This window comes from Tenrec ecaudatus, chromosome 18, assembly GCF_050624435.1.
Source record: "Tenrec ecaudatus isolate mTenEca1 chromosome 18, mTenEca1.hap1, whole genome shotgun sequence".
Taxonomy (NCBI): domain Eukaryota; kingdom Metazoa; phylum Chordata; class Mammalia; order Afrosoricida; family Tenrecidae; genus Tenrec; species Tenrec ecaudatus.
Genome location: NC_134547.1, coordinates 57,450,991 through 57,466,529, shown reverse-complemented (window position 1 = coordinate 57,466,529; position 15,539 = coordinate 57,450,991). Strand labels below are relative to the sequence as shown.

The window sequence follows — 15,539 nt, the reverse complement described above, 5'->3', positions numbered from 1 at the left end:
CGGTGGAGAGGAGACTCCGAGGGTCTACGGTGTGTTCGCGCCCCTCCCCGCCAGCCTTTGCGCGGTATTCACAAATACTTACGCAGTGTCCGATACCCTGTAGTAGGCGCCCCCCACTCACTGCGACTCCTCACTCCGGGTCCAGGCTGGTTTGCAGAAAGCCCAGACGCTAGCCCGGCTGGTCCAATAGTCCGGGCAGGCCCGCCCGGGGACCCAGTTCCCCGCGTGGGGATGGCACGACGGCGCCCCGGCCTTTGCCTCCGGGGATCAGTTTCTCTGAGAAGGCATCTGCGAGTTCCCGGGCGTCACTTCGGACCCCAGCTCCCAGCAGCTTTCTTCCAGCCCCTGTAGGGGCGGAGCCGCGATCGGGCCCGCGCGCGGCGCAGGTGAGGGCGGGGCCTGGGGCGGGGCCGATGGCACGGCGCCCCGCCCCCGAGGCCCCACCCCCCAGGCCCGCGGCGCGGCTTGCCGCCTCCTCCCCGGGAGCCGCGGAGCGCCGCCGAGCGGCCCGGCGCTCGCTCCTCCCCCTCCCCGCCGCCGCCGCGCCGGCCCCCGCCCCCTTCCCGCGGCGCCCGCGCCCGCCCCCTCCCTTTCCGCTGCCGAGGCGGGGGACCGAGCCCGAGCGCTCAGAGCCGCGGCCGCAGCCGGCGGCGGGGAGGCAGGCAGGCGGGCGGGCGCGCGGGCGGCGGCGAAGCAGCGGCCCCGCTGAGCCCGCCCGCTCGCTTGCTCGCTCGCTCGCGCGCGGGAGCCGGCCGCGCCAGGCGGCCCGGGCCGGGCGGCAGCATGCGGGGCGCCGAGGAGCTGGACGGCTTCGAGGGCGAGGCCTCGAGCACCTCCATGATCTCGGGCGCCAGCAGCCCGTACCAGCCCACCACCGAGCCGGTGAGCCAGCGCCGCGGGCTGGCTGGCCTGCGCTGCGACCCCAGCTACCTGCGCGGCGCGCTCGGCCGCCTCAAGGTCGCCCAAGTGGTAGGTCCGGGCGGGGCCCCAGGTGCCGGGCGGCGGCCTAGCCTCGCGCCTTCCCTCCCCGCGCCCGCGGCGGCGCCCCCACCCCCACCCCCCCGCTTCCCGGGGCCAGAGCCCCGCGCCCCCACCCCCTCTTCCCCGAGGGGTCCCCGGGCCGCCCTCCCGTGGTCGCTGGGGACATCACCCTGGGCCTGAGCCAGCCCCTGAGCCTCAGGTGTGCGCCTTCTACCTGGGCACCTGCCCTCAGGCCTACCTGCCTGCATTGGGCGTGATGGTGCGCGCAGTCCAGCTGGGCCCAAGCTATACCCTGGGTCCTGCTGGGCATAGCAATCTGTGGCATGTTTTGAGGGCCACTCGCCGTCACCTTCCCATCGGCCTCCCACTCCCGAGAGATGGTGGCAGCCCGGGTTCCTCTCGCGGCACCTAGCAGAGTGTGGTGCATGCGGTTAGTAGACTGTGTATCTGTTGAAGGGAGACCTGTCGCGCGCAGATGCACTGGGGACACTGCCCACCGAGTGTCTCTAATGGCAGAACTCTGATCCCCTCCCCCAGCACCCCTTCCCCAGTGTCCCCGTCCAGTGGAGCAGCTGGCACTGCCCACCTGGTCTCCAAAACCAAACTTACTGCCGTGGACTCCTTCCCATCTTAGCGACCTTGTAGGACAGAGTAGAACTGCCCCCGTGGGTCTCCGAGGCTGTAAGTCTATACAGAAGTAGAAAAGTGCGTTTTTTCTCCTTGGATCGACTGGTGGTTTTGAACAGCAGACCTTGTGATTTAGCAGCCCAATGCATAACCATTACACCCTGGGCTGAACCATTCCGAGAGGACCCTCAGCTGTGAGAGGTTGCACAGAGAACTTTCTGTTGGACTTGTCCAAAACAAAGCTTATTTTTCAGCGTCCTTATTTTTAGCTTTCAGGATGTTCTGGGCTCTGTTCTTGTCTGTGGTTTTGGAGTCGGCCTCTCTGAGCGGCTGTTTAGCTCTGTTGTGGACAGGGCATAGTACAGCCGAAAAGAGACTTGAGGCCCCAGGGTCACAGGTAGGTCTTCCTGTGCGGCCCTTCGGCCAAACTGGAGGGATTCCTTGGCCCGTAAAGGCCAGCAGCATGGAGCTGCAGTGCAAGTACATTTGGTTGCTCCCGAGTGCACAGATGAATGTTCCTGGGGGATAATATAATATGTTGACACCCTTTAAATAAAGCCTTGTGTTTGTAAATCTCAGAATCATTGACCATTTTATCTCTCTCCTGAGCAAAAAGCTTGTTCTGCTGGTTGCCTGAGGTATTTTGAAGGACTCTAAGGAAAGACCTATGGAACAGGTTTTTCTCTCAAGGACTTTCCACCGGCCTTATCTGGAGAACCAGATTGCACTTTGAGATGCTGTGGTTCTGGAGTTAGGCCCTGCTAGCCAAAAGGAATGGAGAACGAGGAGGAGTTTTTAAAAAGAGGCCGTTAAATCAAAACCAAACTCCCTGCCATCGGGTAGACGCGGACTCTTAAGGACCCTCTAGGACAGGGTGGAATGGCCCCTTGTGGGTTTCCCACACTAACTCTTTAGGAGAGTTAGGCAGGCTACCGCAGAGGCGGCTAGTGGTTTTGAACTGCTGACCTTGCACTTGGCAGCCCAAGCTATCACTGCTAAGCCACAGGTTAGGCATGGTTTTAGTGACGCGCAGGGAATCTGATATGGATCAGAAAGGGCAAGGGGAGAACGTGGGCCCAGGCCTGTGCTAAGTACCTGGCTTTGTGTACTTTGTAGAACTTATACCTTTGGCAAAGTTGGGTCAACTTACACACCTCTCCAAGGATGTGGTGAGAGTGAAAATACTGTACTTCGGTGCAAAATGTTAATCATTGCCTCATGGCTGGGACTTTGTCCTCTGAGGCCAGGGATGGAAGCCACGGGGCTTTTGGTTAGGTGGAACCTTGAAAGGAGGGGCTGTGGTTAAGGGGTAGCTGCTGCCCCAGAGGCGGTCTATTTCCATACAGACACCCATGGTTCTCCCCTGGCTGGGAGGGTCATTATGAGTGGGAACTGGCTCCACAGCGATGGGTTAGGTTGGGTGCTGTTTTTGTGAGTTGTGCTTGTCATCTGAAAAACACTTTGGGGCCTAAGCTCTAAGATCACTGGACTCTGCCCACTGGTCTAATCCCCATTCAAAACGCCCGATCCTTAGCGTGGCGCATGAAGGAAGAGGCCTGCGTGGGTGGCACGGCGGCTTGCAATATCACCAGCCGGTGCTTGGCCACTTGTCACCCCGCCCCGACGCTACAATTGGTGATCTGCTTTAGAAAGGTCACAGCCTTTCAAAGCCCTTGGGGTGGCTCTGCTCTGCCCAAAGGGCAGGCTCCCCGAGTCAGGGTTGATTGGATGGCAGCTAACAGTAAAACGGGGGTCTAACATAACAAGCAGGAGGAGGATGGCACAGGTTGGGCAGTGTTTCCTCCTGTGATGTGTAGGGTTGCCATCGGTCAGTACCGACTCCATGATGCCTAAGGGCCACATCAAGGACCAGATGTTATGAGGCTTGGAATCCTGTGAAAAACACTCTGCAGTTCTAATCCTGTGGGCTTGCCAGTTTTCCTAAAGGCTTTGAGTCCGTGTGTGGTTTGAGGCCTTGCCATCAGAGTGTGGGCTTGTGGCCTGTCCTCTGGCTGTCTGGCCAGCACCTGAGCACTTCTTTGCTGGAAATTCCCACCCAGAGGCTTCATCTCAGCACTTCTGAATCAATTTGTATTTCAACCTGTTTTCCCCAGCTGATTCACATGCACCTTAAAATTTAAGAAAAACCAAAACCACTGCCATCAAGTGAATTCCACCACAGAGACCCCGTAGGACAGGGTAGAGCCGCCCCTACAGGTTTCTGAGACCGAAATTCTTCCTAGGGAGTGGAAAGCCCTTTCTTTCTCCCCAAGAGTGGCTGATGGTTTCAAACCGCTGACCTTGTAGTTAGCAGCCCAATGTGTAACCAGTACACCACCAGGTCTAGTGAAAGTTTGAGCATTGGGCACTCGGTGTCTCACCTGGGTGCCAGGAAGCAGCTACTTGGACTAGGTAATACTCAACCTCAGTGTTGGCCAAGGTTGGCTTCTATCAGTGATGAGATGCAGCCTGTTTGCACCAGTTAGTTTGATGATGCCGACTTTTTTGTTGAGTTTGGCGAACTGGTGGTTCAAGTGGTACCTGAAATCAGGATTCTCTGTGAGGTGGTGGCTGGGCAGCTGCCCATTGTGAAAACCACACATTTGCATCCCTCGCGTGTGTTTCACATTCATCTGCCCAACAGCCTATTCCAGGCGCCCTTGGTGATGCTCGTTCCGTCCACAAGTATAAACTGTTTATTCAGTTCCTAAAACTTGTTATACTTTTGAAGAAATACCACATTTTCATCCCCTTGCATACGTTACTTCAGTAAACAAACGAGTAACGTAAGGCGAAGAGGTTCGTTTCAGCTTTGTCTTCTGCCCCTAACTCCCACGAGATTGAGTGAATTATGCAGTTCCTGAAAGTGTTCACAGAGCTGAGAAGATTGTCAGGATAGTCGCCGTAAGTTCGGCGGAACCAGAAAGGGGCCTTTCGGAGATGAACAGCACATGTTCTGGGAAAAGATGGAGACGGGTCCGTCAGAGTGCCGGTGGTGCTCGGATCAAAGTGGAGAATATTGCAAGTGAGGACGCCAACCTACAGGCACTACGGAAATACCTTCTTTTGGGGGGAAATATCTTAAGTAACAGTTTTATGGTGTTTTTGTCATTTTTTTAGAAAACCTTGTAACAATCTAGTTTTGTATGCTTTTGATGTTCTTGAGTACGGACTGTGTGAAATCATACACTGCCTTCTGGTAGACCTTTTTTATATACTTAAAAATGGTCATTCGGGCAGCAAACCACATGTTAGATGGTTTGAATCCCATCCCTGGCTTGTCTAGAGATCACACTAAAACCCTACTCAGAGCTGACCCGGTACGACTGAGGAGACGTCTCCAGGGCAGTATCTTTCTGGCAGCAAATTGCCACGCCTTGCCCCCACCCCAGCAGGGTCACTTGGTGAGCTTGAACTGTCAGCTTCTCTATGAGCCACCAGGGCTGCTTGAGAAATAAGAAGTGACAGGCACCATCCAGAGACTGCTTCCACCTCTTTGTCACCCTCCTTCAAATGGAGGAGGAAGCTGGGCCGCAAGATAGATGGGGATTGGGTTCGAGGTCACGTGGTGGCCACCTCTTGGACACTGGCTTTTCAGCTGCTCCACCCAGCGAGGCAGGAGACCAGAGGGCAAATCCATTTCTGTTGGTCTTTGGGCTGCCCTGCGAGCAGATGGGGGCATTTCTTTGCCCCCTCCAACTGATGAGAGATCGACTCTGGTGCCAGGAGTAGCCTTTTAGTTTGAGAGTCACTTTGCACCCCTGCCCAGAGCCCCTTCCTGAGTGACCTGACATTGCCATTCTCAGCCCAGACACCCGCAGGAGCAGCTCTGCCCTGCCCTAGACCGTCGCATCGCCAAATGAGTCCGCATGGACTCCCAGGTGGTGAGTTTGGTTGGTTGGTTGTTCTTTAGAACCGAAAGCCCTGGTGCCCGAAAGCCCTGGGTGGGCCAGCGGTTGGTTAAGTGCAAGAACCCAGTCCCAGGCTCCCTAGGAGAAAGGCCTGCCAGTCATCCCCCAAGAGAACTGAAGCCAAACACCTGGGCCTGACTGCCCTCTGCCCCAGCAGGCCTCGTTTTGAGCAGCTTCACGTGATGGAGAGGCTTTGGGCAAGAGTTCTCCCTTGCAGGGCCTCCAGTGCATCTCCGTGTAGCCTTCCCTCCTCACTTCACATGATAGTTTCTGCCCAGGGTTTTCAGAGAGGGTCCCTGGGATCCCGCCCGAGACCCTCTTACTCCACCTGTCAACTCAAGTTTCTGATTTCATGTTGCGGCCCTTCGAGGCAGGGGAAGGTGCTCCGTGGGCTCTGCAGGGCTGTGAGTCTTCCCTCCCACGGTCGGATGGGCTGTGCTGGACTAGAACCACAGATCTTGGTGGTGGCCTGCCACTGAACCCATGGCGACACGTGGCTCCTTTGCTGTGGGTCAGAAAAGTCAGTTGATCCCCGTTTCCACTAGCATCCGACTGACGCCCCGTTTTTATACCACAGGTCTAGCCCTCTGCCCTACGCTGCCACCTCCCCCAGTTAAGAGCAAGAACAAATAATAGCCCCGCCCACTGCTCTTTGGTCCTGACTCCCTGTGGCCGAGACAAAGCGTGTGGGGCAGATGGTGAGGACGCAGCCATGAGCCAAGGGGTGGCTGCTCACCCGCTTGCTGAAGCAAGGCCCGGCGAGCGTTTGCCAACTTCACGGCCTTGAAGCCCCTACAGAGCACATTCCTTCCTTGCCACACACAGGGTCACCCCAGCCCATGGCTGCCCCAGACACCCACGCGCCGCCGCAGAGGCCTTCCCTGCCCCTCCCCCTCCCTTTGCCTCGCTCACCCTTAGAATATCCCATCCGTGAGAGCAGGGAGATAGTGTGCGCGCACACCGCCCCCCCCTTCCCTTTGCATCTGAGCAACGGTGCCCGGTGCTGGTCTTCCATGTGTTCAATATTCTTCCTTCGTCAGAAATTACTTGAAGACACACGGATCCACAAGAGGGAGAAATAGACATTTTTACATGCATGTGCACATGCATGCATGCACATACATGTTTCGTATAGTAAGGCCTTTCTTGGATGAGGTCGTGGGGGGCCCCTGGGCGCTAAGTGGGAAAGTTCTGGAGGAGAGGCTGGAAACCGAACGCCACTGTCACGACGACCAGGATTTTTTTTTTCAAATGTTTCACTCCAAGTTGACAAGAGTCATCGACTGCTACCAGGAAACAGACGCTTTTGCTTAAGAGCAGATTTCTGTCAAAGGAGGGCAAGCCCTCAGGGGCGGAGCCAAGTTTGCTGCTTAGCCGCTGGGGACGCTGGCTGGCGCCTGAGGAAGGAAGGGGGCGCCCAGGTCTGCCCCCCCACTCGGGTATCAGAGCCGCTCGCATGCTCCCCTTGTGACAAGACATCCCGAGGGAGGTCCGAGTGGATTTGTTGGTTTGTTTGTTTGCTTGCTTTAGAAAGTAGCTGCCTGGGGCCTGAGGAGGGGAGGCCCAGTGTTTCCCCTGAGATTCCAAATGGTCGGTTCCCCAGAGAGTGATGTTCCCCAAGGGAGTGATGTTCCCCCCAGGGAGTGATGTGGGTTCACAGGACCCGGGAGATGGCCAGCATTGGTCTCTGGTGGCGGGTTTGGGGCGGCTTCCTCATTGCCTGTGTGCCTTGATGGTGGAACCCGTCATTTCTGTGGTTTCCCATGTACTCCAGCCCAGCTATGAAAAACAGTTTAAGGCGGGGAGTGTGGGGGGTGGTGGGGCGGGAGGGGGGTGGAAACAGCCCGGAACAATGTCCCTTACTACGGCATTGCTTATTCCAGCATGTCCATGGCTTCTCACCTGCTTCCGGTTCAGATTCTATACATGTGTACGCGGCAGGCCCTCCTGAAGTCAAGGGCTTCTGCATCCGTGGATTCAACCCACTTTGGATTGGAACTACTGGGGAGCAGGGAGCAATTAAGTGACGAGAGCAATCCCTCGAGGCCATGAGGGAGCAGAAGGTGCTGTTTACTTAGCTTGGCACTGTCCTGGGCATTGAGGGAAGAGCCATCGAGCACAGGCTTAAAACCCTAGGAGAAGGAGCCTAAGCTACATGCAAACCCCAAACCATTTCAGACCCGGGATCCAATGGCTGAGGACTTGGGTTTGGGGGTAGGTGGGTGAAAGGGAGGGATTCCCGGAACCGATTCCCCATCAGATAACCAGGGGCAATGGCCATCTGCGGTTCCGAGTCTGCTCTGGTGGCCAGGTTGAGCAGTTCGAAACCAGCAGCAGCTCCGGGGAGACAACACAAGGAGGCTTTCTCTTCCTGCAAAGAGTCACGGTCTCTGAACCCCACAGGGGCCACCCTGCCCCGCCCCGCCCCACCCTGGAGGGTCACTGTGCATGGGAATCCACTCAATGGCTGTGAGTTTGGTGTTGGTTTTAAATGGCTTCCCAGTTGGATTGAGATCGGAGATAGAAACAAGCCAATAAACATTGTAACACCTTTCTCCCCTTAAAGGAAAAAAAATCTACTTTGTATCTGTGTGAGTGCCATAACCGCCTGACCCCCCATGGTAACATGCAGTGATAAATACACTGTAGCACAGTGATATAGTAACACAGTAACACAGTAATGTAGTGACAACATAGTAGCACATGGCCCAATAGCACAATGACAACATAGTAACACACAGCACAGTAACAACACAGTGATACAGAGTAACACAGGAACACAGCACCATAGCCCAATGCCAGCCAAAGAAACCCTGGAAGCAGGTAGACCTAGTGGACGCAGGGTCCTCCATTTCCTTAGCCACCGCCTTTCTGTGAATCTTCCTGCACCCATTCGTCTGTCCCCATTGGCTTTCCTGTGCTCTCCTCTGTATCCTGAGATGTGGCATCTGATTATAAACTAGTTGATTGTGTGTGTGAAATGTATTCCCCAACAATTCTAACCCCGACACCTGTGATTTTAGTCCCATTGAGGAATGGGCTGTTTTTAAGTTAATGAAACTGCTATAGATGTGCTTTAAGTCTGCTCTTAAAAGGGAGAAAAGAGCAGATGAAGGAAGGCAGCCAGTACTCGGGGGAGGGAAGGTGCACCATGGGGTCACCATGGAGATAGGAACAAAACCAACCCCTCGAATGGATTCTGACACATGACGACTCACCCTGTGGGTTTCTGAGGCCAGAACTCTTTATGGAAGGAGAAAGCCTCATTTTCCTCCCTCAGGGCAGCTGGTGGTTTCGAACTGACCACCTTGCAGTTAGCAGCCCAATGCATACCCACTCTGCAAGGCCTCCTTCCCCTAGAGCTGGTGCCCTGAACGTGGGCTCCTGGCCTCCTTAACTGAGAGACAAGGCCACTGGTGGGTGGCCTTCCTGGTTAAGCAGCACGAGAAGTAAGATGTTGCATATAGGTGGCCTTCGCTGCCCGCCCCTGCTGGCTGACAGATCTGGGTAGAGGGGAATGCTTACATTTGATCGTGTTAAGGTGGTGCTCTGGTGGCACCAGGTGGTCAACCGTTGGCCTGCTGACGGACAGGCCACTAGCTGCCCTGAGGAGCGACGTGGCTGGGTGACCACCTCAGCCATGCTCCTCCTGTGGCCTGGATTGGGCGTTTTTACAGTGAAATAGGTACTCACGTCGACGACTGAGACCCCGTCGTCTCTGGGGGTGAGGTCTGCTCATCCACGATGTCCCAGGGTGCAGAACTCTCCCCAATGCAGGCGGAAAGGAAGGCGCTAGTAACTCAAGCTGGAGGGGAAAGGTCAGTGGAACCTTCTCCAGGAAGTTTGAGCAGTCGGAAACTAGAAGCAAGGTTAGATGAGACCTGGAAGCTTCTGAGAGTGCCCTTCCTTGCTCTCTAAGAGACGGCTTGCCAGAGGCAAGCGACCAGGCCGGTGAAGAAGACCTGGTGGGACACTAGGCAAGCCTTGACCGCCACTTGGACAAAAGAACGTGGTTCAAACAGCAAGGCCTGGCCCTCAACTCCAGAACAGATGACCAGCTCGCCAGCCCCATAGGCAGCCTCTTCTGCCTTGGGGTCACCAGGGGACAGAGGCCATTTGCCGGCACTCAGTGACCAGGCGACACCCGCTGGGTCAGTGGCCCTGGAGCCTGTGCCTTGCCGCTGCTGTGGGGGTGAGGGTCAGCGTCCACCCCGTGAGGCTGGATGTGGGGTGGCCCCATGGGCATCTTCTTATCCTTCACGTGACTGTTGGGGGAGAGCCTCTCCTCGGCGAGGCAAGCCTGTGAGGAATCAGGTCCCCACTGTGATGTCCTGCTGAAAGGCAGCCCACGGGGGGGGGGGGGGAGGCCCCGGGGGGGGGGATTCTAACAGCACTCCCTGTGTTGGTAGGTACAAATTTGCCTTCTGAGCCCTTCATTTTGGCGAGAGTAAAGTGGAAATCACGATTGTTTGCATTGATACTCCTTTTAGCATTTTGTCTTGGAGCTGAAACTTGGGGATCCCCACCCCCCATGGCTCTTTGCATGGCTCTGCAGTGTGTTGTCTTGGAGCTGAAACTTGGGGATCCCCACCCCCCATGGCTCTTTGCATGGCTCTGCAGTGTGTGGCGGGGGGTGGGAATGAGGCTGACCCTGGAGGATGTGCGTGCAGAAGTGGTTTGGGTGAGGTTCTGGGGAGACTGAGCGTGCTCCATCTTCACGGGTGAGTTAGTAGGGGAGGACACTTCGGGTCTTGTCTGTGGGATGAGTGAAGCCCACAAGGAATGACTAATGGCCAGGGGCTGGTGGAGGGGTGGGGGCTGGGGACCTCCACGGAGTTGGCCGAAGGCCTGCACTTCTGCGTCTCCTTCCTTTCAGGCTTTATTTGTGGTGGAAACATGCTTCCACTCAACAGCCTCCACTCACGTTGCCGCTGACCTTGCTTCCATCTTTCGCATCATGTCAACACACTTGTTATTTCTGCTCTAGTTGTTTCACCCTGATTCACGCTCACCGCCCCTCCCTGCACGGCCCGTCTGTGCTCCAGTGACACTCTCCCCTGGGTCTTACGTCATTTCTCTCTCTCTCTCTCACACACGCACACTCACGCACACACTCGTGCACACTTCTTAAAGATGGCATTCTTTGTGACCTGGGAGTTCTTCCAGCCTTCTGGTGGGGGGTGGGGTGGGTGTCACTCCGTCTACATTTTCTTTTTTAACAGAATTAAAAGTTCTGTCCTACGTTTCCCCCTTCCTATAGGATCCATCGATTATGTCCCTGATCAAAAAGCCTGGGAATGGCAGCTGGACCCCATCTAGTCCTTCCGGTCTCCTGATCGAGGAAGGCTTGGTTCATGAAAGCTTCCAGCCCTGTCGTTCTCTGACCCGGGAGTCTCCTTCCTCTGTCGCTCCAGGCAGATAGAGTGCATGGTATCTTGGGTGACTGGTAGCCAACTTTTAAAATCCCCGACGTGATTACAAAACTGGGAGCTAAAACAGAACCTTTAAAAACAGTAGTATGCCAACTGACTGGATTGTCCCTCCAGACCATGACCCTAATGCTTTAAATGGAGAAAACTAGTCCCGTGGGATCTTGAGTTATGTTAAGTAGTATTGGCATCAGTTAGTTTTTCCTTGGACTGTTAACCACAGGGTCGGCAGTTCAAAACCAGCAGCTGTTCCTTCAGATAATTCTGAGACTCTCAGCTCCCTTAAAGACCTAGAGTAATGGTTCTCAACCTTCCTAATGCTGTGACCCTTTAATACAGTTCCTTTTGTTGTGGTGACCTCCCCAACCATAAAATTATGTTTGTTGCTACTTCATCACTGGAATTTTGCTACTGTTATGAATTGGACGACCCCTGTGAAAGGGTTGTTCGACCCCCAAAGGGGTTGAGAACCTCTGGCCTAGAGCCTTGGAAACCTTATTTGCATGGGGCCCGCTGTGACTCGGAGTCGCCTCTCGGGCACTGGGCTGTTTGGTTTTGTACACGGAGCCTACAGCTGTGTCCCCAGCCAGGTTAATTTGAGACAAAGTGGGTTTCATTATTATTTTGTTGTTATTAAGTTTTAGCTGTATACAACAGTAAGCTTCTTAAAAGAAAGAAAGAAAGAAAGAAAGAAGCCCAGTAAGCTTCTTAATCCTCAAAGCACAGGGTATTAAGTCTGTCAAATGCAGCCGTTAGCCAGCCCAGCTCTGCAGTGTTCTCACGGGTCCCTGGGTCGCTGTAGAGCTCTGTTCGGTGAGGCTGTTTTGCCTGGTTGGGCACAGTGGCTCTTGCCAAGAGGCCCAGGGAAACGGGTCAGCCTGCAGGATCTGTTGGCAGCTGGGGGCCTACCCCTGGGAGGAAGGGTTGCCCAGTCGGGCCCCTCAGCCAACGGAGCTGCCAGGTTGTACTTCAAGTGAAGCCCTCTGGTGGACCGGACCGTGGTCTGCTTCTCATGGTCCTGAAGGTGCTGGGGGGAGGAGCTTCTCCCTCCAGGGAGCGCCTTCTAGCACCCAGGTTCAGCTGTGATAGGAAGTGAGATTGGGAGTGCCCGAGGCTGAATGGTAAACATGTCCACGTTAAACAGTGGGTCTAAGAAATATTCTCAAGAAGGCTGGGCAGCGGCCCTGTCATTTTGTGCCCCCGTCTGCAGGGTGTGTAGAAGGTACAGTGTCTCATTCAAGATGGTGAAGTGAAATTCTTCATGGGCAGGATTATGCAGGGTGGCGAGTGCTGCATGAGTGGAGGGGGTGCCTCGGGTTGGGGTGCTGTTCCTCTGGAACCGAGCCAGCCAGCCCAGGAGCAGACGGGGATTCGACCAGAAGTGGCATGACTTCTGCGGTCTCCGCCGTGCCGTCTGTCTCAGCCCTGCAGCCGCATCACCACTCCGGCGACAGTTTGGTCAGTCTCTGCAGGGGCCACACACAGCTCACAGACGGATATGCACGACGAAAGAGGATTGTGCAGGACGTTTGCAGGTTGCAGTGCAGTTGTTTATCAGGACACGTGACGAGGTTCTTTCAGGGCTGCTAACAGATACCCAAAGGACATGCTGCTGGACTCCTCGCCCCACTCCCCTCCCCAAGCTTCAGCTAAGGCACTCAGCTCCCCCTCTGTGGGTCAGCTAGCTTAGCTCCCTCAATCGAGTACCCAGAGGCACCCTGCCCCACAAGCCAGCCTTCTGCCCCCAAAGCACTCAGCTTCACTTGCTCTGTGGACTGGGCAGTGCCCACTTGGCCTCACCTACTGCCTCCTGGTGCTGCTGCTGTCACCGCTGTCTCCTGGAGCAAGGAGGCCCACTGAACAGGGATCTTGGGGTCCAGAGGACAAGCTCTACTCTTAGGTCTTGCCAATAGTGAGATTCCCCCTTCCTGCACCCCCTGGGAGTCAGAATGTTCGGTTTCTCAGGTGGGAAATACCTCAGTTCTGGGCTTCGCAGGAAAAAGAATTCTGGTTTGTGATCCAAGTGGGCTTTTATAAAGGACAGAAGTGTCAGGTTAGTCACCTAACACAGGCAGCCGCATGGGACTGCACACCCACACATGGTAGCCTGGGGCTAGAAAGACCGAGGCACCGCCGAGAGGGCACAGGACAGGAAACAAGGGTGAAGAAAGAGGAGGGGTCAGTGGTGTTGGTTGATCCCGTGGGCGGCCCAATTAGTCTTTGTGGCTGGCTAAGGGCTCCCCTGATTCTCTTCCAATCTCTTGGAGGGGGCCTTCAGGCATGGAGAGGGGCCACCTTGTCTTTCTCCTGCTACCTACCAAGAGTACACCCAGCAGATGGGTGTTAATAGTTACTCACAGGTGGGTCCTGTCAGTGTCTTCCGCCCCCATCTTCTGACCCATATTTACACAGGAAAAATAATTTGCTGGGAGTTAACAGATGTACTAAGGGGCAGTAAGGTCATATCCAGTAAGGTCTCACCCAGACTAAGAGGAGCCACATTAAATAACCCACTGCCCTGTGCATGCCAGGACCAGAGGCCGAGGCAAGGAGACCATGGGACAGAGCAGATGGAGACTGTGAGGCAGAACGTCTGGTGGGGTTCCTGGCCTGCGGAGGCCAAGGCCAAGGGGACCAGAGAGGGACTTGACTGTGGGAGGCCCTGCGGAGGACTTGAGGCCCTATCCTTAGTGTCTTATGATCCCAGCTTGTGGTAACCTGATAACTTCCCTAATCAGCTCCCTTCATTGTGAGTATTCCTGAGTCCCTGGTTGCGGTAGGCAACAGCATTCAACCGAGCAGAAGGGTGGAGTGCTGTGGGAGGAGTGGTCGGTGTCAGAATAAACTGTCCCTGCCATTGGCCCGGTGGGTTCTGACTCGTAGCAACCCGCCATGGGTGACTGGGTGGCCTGCTAACCGCAAGCAAGGTCACCGGTTCGAGTCTACCAGCAGCTCTGTGGGAAAAAGGGGAGGCTTTCTACTCCCATAAATTGTGACAGATGTGTAACCCCCCCCCCCCAGGGGTGGTTCTGCTCTGTCCTGCAGGGCTGGTGTCAGAATTGGGTAAAGAAGGAGGGAGTAGGGGGGCTCTCTGAGCCTGGCGTGGCCTATGGCTGGTGTGGCACTGGCTCCTCCCCCACCCTTGCAGAGCCAAAGGTCGTCAGAGCAGCCCCAGGCTGTGTTTTTGGCAGCTGGTACCCTGCCGACTGATTTTGACCGGAGTTCTCTGTCCTGAGATCAGTCCCACAGTCCGGCTCCGAATGTGAGTTTGCAGGATATCCGTTTGTCTGTCCGTCCAGCCGGAGACTGCAGGCTATGCAGAGCGGAGGGGTGTGTGGCACAGCGACAAAGCACTTGGTGACAACACAAAGCTTGGTGGTTCTCGAGTCCCAGCAGCTGTGCAGAGGAGGCCGGGCAGGATGGCAGAGGTCGGTAGGGGTCACTCGGTACAGTGAGCTCCTGTTGGGGTGCTTGTGATGAAGGGCCTGGTGGCTGGCCGGCAGGCTGCTCCCAGGACCCTGCCATCTGCAGTGTGGGTCAGCTCTGGATTGCCCAGAATGTACGTAGGTGTGTGCAGGCGTGCACACACCTAGAGCAGCACTCAGGTGCTAAGCCAAGCCTTGAGTGGAGGGCCAGGCAGCTGGGTCGCACCACTCTTGGTGGGGATGGGGTGGGTTTACTTGAGTCAAGTGCTTTATCCAACCTGACTCAGTGGCTCCGCCTAGCTACCAGGTCAAGGGCCCCTCGTGTCCTCTCCTCACAGAGCTGGATATGACCTTACTGCCCCTTAGAGAGGGCTTGACCCCACCCGGCCCCCTGTTGGCTCCTCTGTAGTCTTAGGTGCCCCATCTACTTCCTGCTCTGTTCTCCAGCTCTGTGTCCGATGGGCAGAGTGGGGCAGCGGGCACTGGGTTCCAGGCCCTCCTACTTCCCAAAGCCATGTGCAGTCTTACAGGGGCCAAAGACTCACCCCTATTGCTAAGTGGCCCAGGGCAGAGCCCAGCAGGGTTCTGAGTGGCCGTTGAAGGCTGTTTTCCAAATAAAATGTGAGGCCCCTTCTGGGTGGTGCCAGAATGGATAGCCCAGTGCTTTAAGGAAAGTGGGGTTCGAGGGGGGCCTGTGGGGGCCTGTGTTAATACTGCTGCCTAGTTTGTTGGCTGGGAGATGCAGCCCTAGGCCTGAGGTCGGTGCCTCTGAGCAAACCTGAGCTCAGTGTTGAGTTACTTCCCAGAAAGGCATACATACCTGGGAATGTTTGTGGATGTTGGCCTAACCCTAGACCAGTGGTTCTCAACCTGTGGGTTGCGATCCCTTTAGAGGTCTAACAACCCTTTCACAGTAGCAAAATTACATATGAAATAGCAACAAAAATAATTTTATGATTGGTGGTCACCACAACATTTAAGGGTCACAGCATTAGGAAGGTTGAGAACCACTGCTATAAGATAATATAAAACACTTGGCTACCCAGACTTATTTGACCAATCAATAAACCCCTATTTCAGAAAATAAAATTCCTCAGCACCTCTTGGCAATGAAAACTTTATACTGTAGCCAATTCAAAAAAAATAATCTAACTTGGGAAGGTGGG

The 15,539-nt window shown here is 55.5% G+C and overlaps 1 protein-coding gene across 1 annotated transcript in view; it reads left to right on the top strand.

The window, feature by feature from the left end:
- Positions 1-641: 641 nt before the first annotated feature.
- The window catches only part of CMTM4 (CKLF like MARVEL transmembrane domain containing 4), a 39,086-nt gene continuing 24,188 nt past the window's right edge, over positions 642-15,539 (top strand). The window contains exon 1 of the mRNA XM_075537302.1: positions 642-969. Coding sequence (XP_075393417.1) covers positions 784-969 — 186 coding nt within the window. The 5' untranslated portion in view covers positions 642-783. The remainder of the gene's footprint in view (positions 970-15,539) is intronic.